This window comes from Ptychodera flava, chromosome 3 (genome assembly GCF_041260155.1).
Source record: "Ptychodera flava strain L36383 chromosome 3, AS_Pfla_20210202, whole genome shotgun sequence".
NCBI classification, from domain to species: domain Eukaryota; kingdom Metazoa; phylum Hemichordata; class Enteropneusta; family Ptychoderidae; genus Ptychodera; species Ptychodera flava.
In genome coordinates this window covers 16,917,686-16,931,155 of record NC_091930.1, presented here as the reverse complement: position 1 = coordinate 16,931,155, position 13,470 = coordinate 16,917,686, and the positions used below count along the sequence as shown (strand labels likewise).

General features: G+C 40.4%; 1 protein-coding gene and 1 non-coding gene across 2 annotated transcripts in view; both read right to left on the bottom strand.

Moving 5' to 3' along the window:
• Positions 1 to 12,321, bottom strand: part of LOC139129641 (uncharacterized) — a 59,443-nt gene extending 47,122 nt beyond the window's left edge. Inside the window, exons 1-2 of the mRNA XM_070695304.1 lie at positions 12,185 to 12,321; positions 4,575 to 4,796 (exon numbers count right to left, since the gene is read on the bottom strand). Coding sequence (XP_070551405.1) covers positions 4,575 to 4,740 — 166 coding nt within the window. The 5' untranslated portion in view covers positions 4,741 to 4,796; positions 12,185 to 12,321. The remainder of the gene's footprint in view (positions 1 to 4,574; positions 4,797 to 12,184) is intronic.
• Trnay-gua (transfer RNA tyrosine (anticodon GUA)) lies at positions 2,717 to 2,803 on the bottom strand. Its single transcript is given in 2 exon segments — positions 2,717 to 2,752; positions 2,767 to 2,803. It is a non-coding gene; the product is annotated as a tRNA-Tyr (tRNA).
• Positions 12,322 to 13,470: the final 1,149 nt, after the last annotated feature.

Below are 13,470 nucleotides of genomic sequence, written 5' to 3'. Positions count from 1 at the left end.
CTGGCGATAAACCCGAAAGCTAAACCTCAACGTGAATTCAACTAAATACAACCATTTTCAGTAATAGAGCGCGAAGCCACTGCAGTGAACTGCAATAAAACTGCTCACACTAATTAGTTTCAGCTGTAGCCAGCTGGCATGTCGACAACATTGTATGTCCCATGCAGACAGTTTGTCTGGGGAAGTTGAAATAAAAAAGATTTGTACATGGACCAGTGCATGGTAATGTTACATTGTATCTTAATCTTGAACACAGGGTGCCAATCGTAAACTCTCATTTACAACTCGAGCTTGTTTTGCCTTTGTACAAGCAGACTTTTTGGTCTTTATCAAGTAGCCTTGTTCAACACCAAAGTGGCCACGGCTACAGCTGAAACTAATTAGTGTAAGCAGTTTTATTGCAGTTCACTGCAGTGGCTTCGCGCTCTATTACTGCAAATGGTAGTAAATAAGTACCGTGCGATCTTCGGAAAGTGACATAGAAGGCAAAAAACATCAAATCATTCGACGAACAGCGACAATTTTCCTTCACCACGTTAAAAATTCCGTAAATTCTCGATCGGAATTGAACATGCTGATTAGCGCTGTATAGCGAAGACATCAGCTGCCAGCTATAGCTGTAGCCTGAACTCTTCAGTGCAGTGCTATGGATGTATTATCGAACGTTGACTCGGACAACAGAACAGAGTTTCCGTCAAGTTGCAAATATTTGGAGGTATCTACGGGCGAGATATGTGTCACTGCAGACATCAGTGTTCGTAAGACATAAACATTGACGATCGGGATTGACGAGTTAACACCGGCGGAAACCGGTGGTGACGGCGCGTTGTGGCCACGTACGTAGTCTGGGTCACAGTGGCAGCCATCGAACTGGACTTTTCGGGCTCGCCAACATTATAGGCTCGTGATATTTTGAAAGCCACGACACCTAGAATAAGAACTACAGTTCCGATCTTGTTGTTGCCTTCCCTTCATAAGTACATTTGAAAATATTGTAAATAACTCTGGTTATAGTACTATGGCTGTCAGGCGTTAGCACGGTGAAGACCCCCATCCCCTCCCCCTTGGTCCTTGCCAGCCGATGGCAGACTTCCTTCACGTAGTGCGTCGGGACAGCGCGAGGCAATTATTGAAAATTTACGTGACCGAATATCATTCGACTTGATCGGATTTATGAATGAATACCCTTTGAGCGCCAAAGTCTATTTTGTCCCCTTATAAAATAAACCCCCGCCAATTTTTCTCAGATTTTTGCCAAAATTTTTAGAAAACAACTGTAGCCAATGAATGAATGCCAATGATTTGTTCCAAATTTGTCAAAAAAAATTAGACAGATTCATAAAAATTTGTAAAATTTTGCACTAAAATTTTGGCGGGAGAAAATTACAGCGCTCAAGGGGTTAAACGAAAGTAATCCAGGAAATGAACCCAGACCGCAACCGTATTTTTGCAATCCTCGACTATAATTTTGGTCAATTCACATCAAACGAGAAGTAAGGAGACTGTTCATCGATAAATATGTAGCCCATGGAATTTTTCTCTTTGATGTCATGTCAAATGTCTCGTCTTCGGCTCGAAGTTGTACCTGTCCGCGAAAATGACGTCAAACAGAAAAAATTTCATGGATATACCGGGAGATACAGTGCGTTTCAGCTAGGTACCGCAACTCAGCGTATGAGACGGACACAATCCACGTACAACACAAACAATAAGCTTGGGTACCACGACAGATTTGAAAGTCACCGACTCATCGATTAATTACAGTAAACAAGCATGGGGCAGGCGCTCTGCTAGACTGAGAGATACATTGATCTCCAATATGTGGCTTTTTAGTTAGTTTCTGTTGAGAATACCTTCACCTCTTGAACTCTTAGCTGAAATTGTAAAAGAAAGAGTTACATTGTAAATCAAGTCCAGTCAACTGTTTATCTCTCAGTCCAGACAGTGGCTGCACAACACAGTGTGTAGGGAATGATAGTCTGGTTATCGTTAATAGCTCTGTATTCGTGGGTTGTTATGCACGAATCTAATGCGAGATTAACAACACAAGAAGGCCATCGCTTTGTTAAAAAATTAATGAAAACAATCGGTTAAATTACTTCTTTCTTTCGCACGTTATAATGATAAGGGCGTTTTACTGAGTGTTCATGGTATACATTTTTCATGAGACGTGCTTCATACTTCACGTCATATTTTGCTTTGCAAATACAGTTTCATCCGTATATTTCTGAGTCGCTTTTCAGCCGTCAGGGCATGTCTAGTGCTTCTTACGCCATCGTTTGGCGAAAAATGCTCCATTTTTGTGTGATTTTTTTTCCGTGAAAACGCAAAAATATTCCTGCATATCCAATTAAATAGTCGATCACACGCCAACCTGTAGGTTCACCACTGTCAAAGACGATAGCGTAGGATAATTAATTACTACACAATAGATGCAGGGGTCAGCTTGTGACACCATGCATAAATAATGTACAATGATGATAATAATAAAAACAGAATGAGGTCATGACGAGATCGCGCATGTATAATGAGGTAAACGCTCGGCGTTCTGCATGCCTAATGAGACAAAAGCCCAGTTGAGGTCACGAAAGAATAAACTAGACGCGTTGAAACTTTGGTTGCTGATCAGTTTGATTTTAACCCGTTCCGATTACTCCTAATATAAAAATAGTTCGCACATATGCTATCCGATCGAAGTAAAACAAAAAAGAAAGTGTCCTTCGAGCCGGATTCGAACCAGCGACCTAAGGATGACAGACTTCGACGCTACAGTCCTCCGCTCTACCAACTGAGCTATCGAAGGCACATATACGGAAGGTTCCAAAATAAATATTTATTGAAAGCATTTACAGATATACTATTTGACAGTGTGACTGCAAGTGGAAAATTTGGGGAGCGCGTGTGTGTCTCTCAAGCTGTCAGCCTGTCCGTTATTTATGCTCGTCTCGCTTGACTTATGTGTTAGTTCACCTATTTTTAAATCAATACGCCGCCCGGTGCTTACATATGCAAACAAACTATTTGTCACAAAATGTTTGTGTTTTACCAGGGTCAGTTATCCATCGCTAATAATAGAGCTTTGACAGTCGGCCACGGATGTCGTGACGATGCACGAATACTGCCGGAAATCGTCGCGTTATAAATTGTCCCACGGGGATATTCCTACGCTGTTTTGACAAGTCATTACCGTTAATGATAATTCTCCTTGATCGTGGACACCGTTATGTTGACGACTTCAAGCAGCAAGTATTTTGTGCGGACGTATAGAGTGGATCTTGAGTGAAAAAAACCGCCGATAATATCGCCATTTCAAATGTAATAGAAAACTGAACCGGTCGCTTCAGCACCTGCGAACTGCGATAAACGCTCACAATATGAATAAATAAAATGACATAGGGGTAAGAAAGAAACAGTGAGCTTCCGTTAACAAGCCATCAGGAAATAGTGTAGGTTTTTGGTTAAACTTTTTGTCTTATTTATTTTTATTTCTGTGTTACCGTCATAAAACAACAAAAATCGGCAAAACCGTGCGTGATATTTAAAAATAAGGGGGAAAAGTTTAGAGTCGGACGGACTAAATTGAGTAGGTCGGATTACTAGAACAGACATAATTTTTTTACATGGCCTTATCATTCTCAGACAGAGAATTCGAGCGTCCCCACCTGAAACATTTCATTTTGTCTGTGGCATCGTTGGTGTAACAGAGCTGATGACGACTATGTACTAGGCTTGCCGCCAAAAATAGCACCGTGTAGGCTCATAAAGTCGGACAGATTTTCCCAGTTGTACAATTGTGTCTGTTCCTGCTAGTTTTAGCCAAGACTCCCTGAAAAATGGAATTTCGTTCAGTTATCCACATTTTATCAAAGCTGCGCTGACAAATTGCAAAATTGGTCCACTTCAGAATTTGAGGTCATTAAATAAAACAATCGTTACTCGTATCAATTTTTTTTGCAACTAACTGTAGCGCTGTGACGTTATTAGTAACCCGCCGTGTTGTATCTACGCTTTGTGAATTAGAAAACAATTATTGAAAGCCATGGCGGGCTACGTATCGTCTGCTGCCACTCGTGCATTTTACGCGCGCTCATCGATACACTGCAACAGTTGTCGCATACGTTATGATGCGTTGCCTGTTACCAACCCCATGAATAGATAGAGACTGCCGTTGGACCTTCGCTTGGTCCGCTCACTTTCACCACAATGGCGGTATCGATTTTTAATCAGCTAACCTCAGACTGGAACAGTGTGAGAAGGAACTCAAACGCAAACCACATTAATTATTTCAGAGAAAAATACCGCAGTAGGCTACCTGTACTTCAATACAATTGTCGGTTCATCTCTTAATAGCCTGACATTCGTAAAGCTCGAATGCGTGCTTTAATTTCTCTTTTGTTCGAACAGAAAATTAAATTTTTACCCAATGATTTTTCTTTTTAGCTTTTAGAAATAGACACATACTGGTGTAGAATACATAGGTCTTTAGCTCCATAGAACCAAGGCGATTTTAGTCGGGCGTCTTATTCGAAAGCCAGCGATCGAACGGAATAATTGGCGCGCGGAACGTGGCTTACCTGTTGCTGTGACGACGGTGGCTTGGAGTGTCAGCAGCCACCAGAGAAGTCCCACCACCATCACCGCCATTCGTTTGTTGGGCGTCACATCTCGCGGGACACAACCTTGATCTTGGCGGAGACGTGACTCTGGGGAGGAAGCCTTGTACTTCTCTCGGGACGCCATGGGGTCCAGGTGGGAAGAAGTGCAGCGCTGCCGCTGAGGAAACCGACTGCAATCACCTGTTGCCCAAAATAATATTTTATAATATTGTTAATTGAGCATCGGAGTGCTCCCTGCGGGCGCAGACGATCGGTCACGTGACACGGACGTTGATCACTGCCAATACAATTATCATGATTAAATTTTAACGCTTTGCGGACGCTCGCTTTGCAGTGACCCGCCACATTTTTAACAACTTCATATCCGGGAGAGGATGGCTTGGGCAGATCCCGGGGGATCTTGTCTGTCAATCGTCCCGATAGTACCCCCCAAACTTCCAAGATAAGTCAACATCCAGACGAACAGAAAAATTCCACCGGGAGTGCAGCTGTACAATCATGCCGTATGAGAGAATGGCTAAGGTCAGAGCCGGGAATCCACTTGAGGAGGGACGGGGTCCCGTAATTCTACAGGGTATGGCATTACGAAACCGATTATGGACAATGTTCTGGAAAAATGAATTTTGTTCCCTTACCCGTGCTAACTAGGATCAGTCATAAGATGCCATTATCTTACTTTGTTCTTTAATAGATTTTGTTTTTGCGAACCGTGACATCCCCTGAGGAACTAAGGAATGCAGACACTACAAGGATTCAATTTGCCACGGTTCATGATTTCCATTATCTTCGGATACAACACCAGGCCTGGGTATTTGTCCGTTTCAAACTTCTAATGAACACCTGGGCTCATGTAGCGTAAACAGTTTTATTTCTCAAACAATGAAATAAATAAATAAATATGTATAGATATTGTTTCTCCAACAAAGAATAAATGAAACATTATATATATATATACATTTTGGATGATTGTGCCGAGTTAATATCATATATATATATATATATATATATATATCATATATATATATATATATATATATATATATATATATATATATATATATATATATATATATATATATATATATATATATATATATATATATATATATATATATGATTCTCCAACAAACTCCGGCACAATCATCCAAAATGTCATGGTTCCAAGAAACCAAACCAGTTCTTTTCTGCAGAAATTCAAGTAAATGTTGAACTTTATTTGAATTGTCATGTATCCAAGGCGATTAAATGCCACACACCAATGATCCGTTGTTCCCCCTAACAACACAAGACCGGAGTTTCGCTTGCACCTTCGTGTGTATATATGAAATTCTTTAACTGTTATGCCAATGTCATCAGCCTTCTCGCCCCTTTCGCAGTCAAGGCCCCATAGGTACAGTGCTATTCCGAACACTGAAAGATAATGCAGGCACTCTTGCGAATTTTAATCTCAAGCAGCACTTTCAAACAGGTTAGTAAATAAATGATAGCCTTGTCTGGCACTATCCCGAACGTTGTACACCGTCTCGCATGTGTGACGGCATTTTTTTTAAATGTGATGTCAGACCTAGAGCTGTGCTTTTGTGCTAATTGTCGATTTTCGTAACACCTCTCTCTCTCTCTCTCTCTCTCTCTCTCTCTCTCTCTCTCTATATATATATATATATATATATATATATATATATATATATTGAGTGTGTGTTTAAATTTGACAAATGCAAAATGTTGACCTTGTCGATTAGGGCTTGTTTGTCATGGATGATCATACACTGCAATGCCATTTCCGTTATCTCAAATTCCATTTTGTGTTTAAACGAAATTTCTTCTTTCATTTCAGTTGTTTTATACGAAACCCTATTGACGTATTTTCTTAATTTAGTTTGTTGAGAGAGAGAGAGAGACAGACAGACAGACAGAGACAGAGACAGGGAGACAGAGGGGGAGGGAGAGAATAGCTACGGCATAGTATCTCGTCAAGAAACCCCTCCAGCAACCCTACGACTTCGTTAAAGTTTAAGTCACGAATTTTCTCCCATTCAATATGGTTGTCGAAAGCAAGGGATTTTCAACGATAGTCACGCTGTACACGCGCTGCAACGTCATAGCTGAGACAATGGATGATATAAGACTGAACAAGGGGCTAGTCAGTTTCTTCGATTGGGACGGGGGGGTTGGTGGATTCATGGGGAAGAGAGTCACCCTGTCTTTGACTTTGGTGATGGGGTCACCTGGTTTTTGAAATGCTCAGTGGGGAGGAGGGGGGTTCAGTGTGTTTTTGAATTACAATACGGGCTCAAACTTGCCTAATATACTTCACACTAGCCACGAAATTCATCATTCAGTTGCATTTTACGGCGCGCCCTTCTGGCGCGTAACTTAATCTATACGTATAATCTATAAGATATATCAGAGATATATGGATATTTGTATATTAAAGTTTGTTTTGTAAAGCATCATACCAGCCACAAATTGTATTATTCAGTCACAGTTTTCAACGCGCCCTTCGGGCGTATAACTTTAATCATAGATGCATAACAGTATATATCTGGATGTTTGCAAATTGAAAGTTTGTTTCGAAAGTTTTAAGGCATGGAAAAAAACGTACCTGACAGAATAATTTCAAGAAAAATGGCAAGATTTGACTGAAATTTAGTCAACTATTTTGTTTCGTTAAATTTTATCATATAAGATATACCACTTTTTGATGTCCGCAAAAATATAACCCCCTCCCCACCCCGGGCGAAGAAACTTACCAGTCCCCACGTTTATACAGAATGCGAAGCGGCAAGTCCTTTTTCACTTTTCTTCAGATATAAATAGATCATCTGATTCACGACTTTATAAACGCAGCCTTCAGAAAGATGAATGCTAGAAACATTATTTTTGTTGTGGTTTAGGCCCCAGGGTAGTCACGTAGTAACATTACATCTCATGTCAGTTCTAGATATATGTAGCTACTCTGGGATCGCCACAGACGAAACATTTTTAATCGTGTCCATCCTTTCATGACGGTAATATCGACATAGTGTACTTTGGTGGTCTGGTCAAGGTGCCCATATGATTGTACCCCATGATGTGTACGGCAAGTAAATTTATGCCAATGTATTTTTCCTCAAACTTCAGCGATATTCAGCTTTCATTTTCATTTTTTAAATTTACATTAAAAGTCGATCAAATTTTAATTGTTTTATAAACAAAAAACCAATTCTCCTTTCAATAATATTTTCTTTTCTTTATTCAGTCCTATTTAGTCATTGTTGTTAATTGATTCTATTTGCGTAATTTGTATTGTATTTGTTTTTCGAAAGCCAATAATGTAAGAACACGTACAATTGTTATCTCTTCTACATATTCTAGTTCAAGAGAGTCATTGCACTTTTTCTCTGCTTTGCAATTATTTCACAATTACCGGATTCGAAATTGCATAGAAGTTTTTTTTTTTTCAAGTTTTACATCAGAAATTATTGTCAATATACCGTTTGCAAGGCGTGGCATGCATATGAAAAATATTTCACATTGCATCAACTGTCGATGATTTCCAATTTTGCAATGAATGTCGGCTTCAAGTTCAAAGAAAGCATCCTTCACAAAGCGGGTCAGATGTAACTTTGCAAGGTTCACACTCTGGAGGTCGGACGACACCCTCCCTTGAATATCATTATAATCTTGAGCAAATCCTGAGGCGGTCCTGGTCCTGCTCAAAGGTTGCCAGGGACCCCTACGACCGATGTAAACACAGTATCTAAGGTACGTTAGGGATTGATGAAAGTTAACAGATTTTTGTTAATAATGAATATCTAAAAATTTAAATGTTGCACTATTATTATTATTATCATTATCTTTATTAATCCTCGTTGGGAAATTGAATTGCTCGCCACATAAATAAAACAGAAGCAAGTCACCAAAAATGAAAACCACTTAGAAACATAGCACTTAAAATACAGACAGAAAGAAAGACAGGAAGACATAAAGCATGCACATATATACATTCTGCATGTAAAAAGATTTGTGCGAATGGTCATGTGCGCGGTCCTTAGTTTCTATGAAAAAATTCTGAATTATAGACCGAAATTGCTCTCGGAACAAAAGACATTTTGTAACGCTTTGTGTTTGTTCGTGGTATTCTCAGTCGTCCACTCCTGTCAATACGTTCATTGTCAAAGTCATTGTACAAGGGATGAGTCGTGTCAGATAATATCTGTCTCACTTTATCAGTAAGTCGTCTGCTATACAGGTCTTGAATGGATGCCTGGTTTTCCCCTATAATTCTACTGGCTTTCTTAACGATTTTCTCCAACCTGCCCTTGTCATGAACAGAAATCACATCACCCCAGCAGACAATGCCAAAGGAGAGAGAATACTCAAAATACTCTGCCCACGCGGACGGCGCTGGACGGGCCCGTCCGGCACTCAGAATTTCCGACCAGCATTGACAAGTGACCGACCGGCACTTGCAGTTCAATGCTTTGAACAATCAACATGAATGTCTACGAGTGACACTTTTGAGGTCAAGCAGTTCATAAAATTGCATGAAGAGTTGATAAAAACAATGGTACTATAGAATGCCTTTCAATAAAATGCTATTTAAACAATACCACTGGTTGATTACCGTACGCTGATTTTGCATATGAAAAGCTGTTCAGCTGTTGAACGTACGTTCACAAGATCATCGCCCTATAAATGAACTAGACACGGTTTTCCTGTCACACAGTATCTCTGTACGATCGAAAGAAGGAGAAAAACTGAAGTTTTTTTGCTTTGTATGAAGGTTTATAACACCACAAAAATGAAGTACGGAAGCGAAAATGAGCACTTCTAACTAAAACGTACTCTTCAATGTTCAGTTCAAACTCAATGAGTGGCATTGTGGAAAGACTGCATGCAATGAAAGTCACGAGCAAGTTTGGTGTCAACGAATCCAGTCTTTGAATTATCAATGAACACTCACTTATTTTTCAGGTCAATAAGCCAAAAGTTACTTGTCCGTGGCAACAAGCCTCTCTGTTTGTGAATTTTCCCATTCTACAATGACTATCAAGAAGCAATTGAAGTGAATTTGACATCGAGAAATTCCACTTTCAAAACTATGGCCGATTAGCCAACCCCTAAGTTCTTGGTTTAAACTCTAAGAGTCTGCGCATGAGCAGTAACAAGACCACCTAGGTCATTTGAAAAAACACTGGATGCTGGTACAGTGCAATGGTAATCCAAACTTCATAGTGGTGAGGGATGATATAAGCACAGGAAAATGATGACAAAAAATGGTACATTATTTTTCAGAAGCTTCAAAAGATTCCTTTACAACTACTAAAGATTGTTTTCTTTCTGTTTTGTTCAGTTAAAACTGAAAAAAAACTTTGAAGGTACAGTGGAATTGGCTATTATTTGTATATCAAGCCCTAAGAATGTAAAAATACAAGCATATAAATGTTACAGTTTTTCATGAATATTAATGCTCATGAATATTAATGAGCCGTCCAGCACTCTTGGAACTCTGGGCAGAACCCTGTCAAAACTGAAGCACTGTAAAACCACAGGTGTCCGGAGTTGCCGGTGTACATGCATAGAGAGAATGGGAAGGTTTGACACGATTTTGCCCTCCGGAATCCTGTAGACAATAAAAGTCCACGTATATCAACGCATGCAGTCAAAAACTACCTTCCTCCGACATATAAATACCTTTGACGTTTAATGTCCAACCCTGAGACGTGTTAATCCTTATTTAGTCTCTCTTTTGGCCCTAAATTCCTGGTTACGTTCATCCTCAGGCTGTTACGTACGTCAGCCATTTTGAACGGAACAAATTACCCATGGTTCAGCGCGCATAAGTGATGAACTCGTGACCTTTGCACGATCAAAACAAACGTAACAATGGTAAACTTTCCCATGACTTGAGTTTTGTGCAAAACGCAAAGCTGGACGTTGTGTGCACTAATATTTGTAGCCCGTTTGATAGTGGTTTAAATTTAGCGGTTGCGGGGTCACGGGTTCATGTCGAATGCTAATGACCCGCACTGCACTATGGGAAAGAATCTGGTTATTAAAATGGCTGCCGTACGTAACAGCCTGATGAACGGGGTTACCAGAGAGTTTTGGGCCGGAGACTAAATGCTAGTTTGCCCACTTGAAACTTGAGCGTTAAAGGCAAGAGGTATTTCGCTATCGGCGTAGACCTTTTATTTGACTCTAAACTCCTTATTTGTTTGGATTCACGGTCCAGCGGGCAAAATCGTGTCAAACCTTCCCATTCTCTCTATGCATGTACACCGGCAACTCCGGACACCTGTGTGTAAAACATGGAAAGGAGTTTTCGATTAACATCAAATGATCTTAATTTACGAAGGCAGTACATGCGACTATTAGTTCACTATGTTGACGTGGATACATCTAGATATCATGCATGAAATACATTGTTTGTAAACAAGAAAGTCGCACTCGCTCCGTTCGGAAAATAATGGCGCGCATCCGCGAATCACTCGCCTCTCAGCCACTTCTTGACCTCGCTCTCGGCCAACTGTGATGGCGTCAAATGGACCCCAAGCAAGGCAAACGTGGTCTCGGTTACCCAGACTGCTCTGCGAGTTCTTATCCCGCACCGTACTTTTAAGGAATATACACGTGATGTTGATCTGATACAGTGTATGTGAAGTGTACTTTTGAATGTAAAATATGTAAAGTTTGCTTTGAAAGAGTGTTTTAATGACAGTTAGTGGTGAATGGACAAGCTTGAAGTCATCGATAAGTGTTCCAATTACAACTTTCAGGAACGATCTGCGATAATTACTGTCCATCGCGAAGTACCTTGACAAACAAAGGTCAGGTCACATCGACTCGTTCACTCGACGATGTCACTGACACACCGTATGGCGCTGTTCTGTGTTATCGACCTTGCTGTGTCCCTATTTAGTTTGGCAGGTGGCGTCAACATCATCCAGAAATTTCTTCTGGTTTCCAGGATTTGCATCTACCAATTTTGAAATTTTCAAAACTGTGTAGCTTATAAGGGAAACAGACGTTCATTTCTGCGAATTTGTTTCAGTTTGTGATTGTAAGTTACACACTGATACAATATATCTATCATTTTATCAGTTGGAAAATGCTGTTTTTGTGAAAAAAACCCACCTTTTTGGACAGAAACTTTAAAAAGACACGTTATTATCATTCTAGTATTAGCAGACAAGGTTTTATAACCTGAAAATAGACAAGGACAACGCTGTCACTGTGTGTCGTCATGCAATCATTCCAAAAATATGTTTCAACCCGTGTTACTGGTACAGTAGTTGTAATAAATAGGGGTTGTGCCGTCAGATGTCATCGAGGACAAGAATTTTGGTACACATTGTTTTCTCCCCGTCAGCACTTTAAATATAATATCGTGTCATTTTTATAATCTAAAGGTTCCCCAAAAATACCTCTCTTTTCGTCCCTTTCCAGTCATTTTAAAATGTCTTCGTGAAGAAGTAACGAGGGAAATTTCCCTCGTGCAACGTTCATTAAGCTATACTCCCATTACCATTACGCACCACCCCCGATATAAAATGGTCTACCCCTAGAAAATGGAAAGAACGCACCTGTTCAACTGTTTGGTCTTCACATTGATTTGATGCTGGCAACACCCGGATGAAAAAATGGTATAGTCACATAGTCAGTTAGCTACACACTGAAGATTCGCTGGCCGAAAATAATATTCCGAAGCTATGGTATCAATATCCCCTTGTGCGTGAGCCAATAGATATTGCTTTCCTCGCAAACGAATTTTGTGACTAACACATGACGTCACAGCGTTTGCTTCTCCCGATACGCTCCCGTTGGCTAGCTCCTCGATACTGCTCTTCAAATGTTAGTTTTCAGTTGCACGTGGGAGATCTAAAATTTGTTTTCTCTGCCGAACGCGACTGTGTTTACCGCCAGGCAAGCAATAAACGGTCGATCGCAACTCACCGCCAACTAGGTCATCAATTAGTCATAAAAAAAGTAATCGACGTGTATTGACCGATGGTACATCAACTGGAACTCCTGTCTTCCGCGAAATAAATACACAGTCTCTCTACCCAGACTGTCAATTCTCGTCCGTTTATCGTCTGCAATACCGATAAAACAATGTCCCGGTACAGCTGTTAAAAAGGCAGCGAGCATTCGGCCATTAATGGTGCAGGCACACGGCGGCAAATGTTACCGTTAGCTTCCCGTTGAATGTACAGGGCATCACTTTGCAAAAACGCGGAGATATTTATAGCATCATGCATTCTGAAATTACGTAAATATACCAAGGCCATATGTTACAGTGCGGTGGTGGTGTCTTTTAAACTGAACGGTATGGAGGCCGGGAAACTAGGGTCTTGATACTGATAATTTGGTAGTTTCTGCCAAACGATCTAGGTCGTTGTATAGTTCTTATTTGATTGCCTTTTCGCGTCGTGTCGAAAGAATGCAGTACGGTAGAAAGTGAATACCTTTCATTACAGGCCATATTCAGTGCGGCCAAAGTACCCGGATGTACAAGATCGCATTTTCAAACGGAAATACTGGTTTTGTTTTGCTATGCTAGTGGCAAATCAAGCAGAGAAATATCAGCGACTGCTCTTATAAATACATTTGGAACTTTTGCTTTACTCAATTGTGGCTTGTATCATAAATTTTCGTCATCGGTGCAGCTTGCCGGAAAGTTAGTGGCGCCATTTTATCGCGAAACAAATTAGGACTGTCGTAGAAGTATACTTGTCGGTGGTTACTCTCCGTGTTCTTGGAAAGGGACGTTTTAGCGACGCATTCGGCAAAATTAGGGGACAGACTTTACACATTAGGGGCTGTATTTATATTGTTCAATTGCGATTGAGGTCATCACTTTCGACGTGCC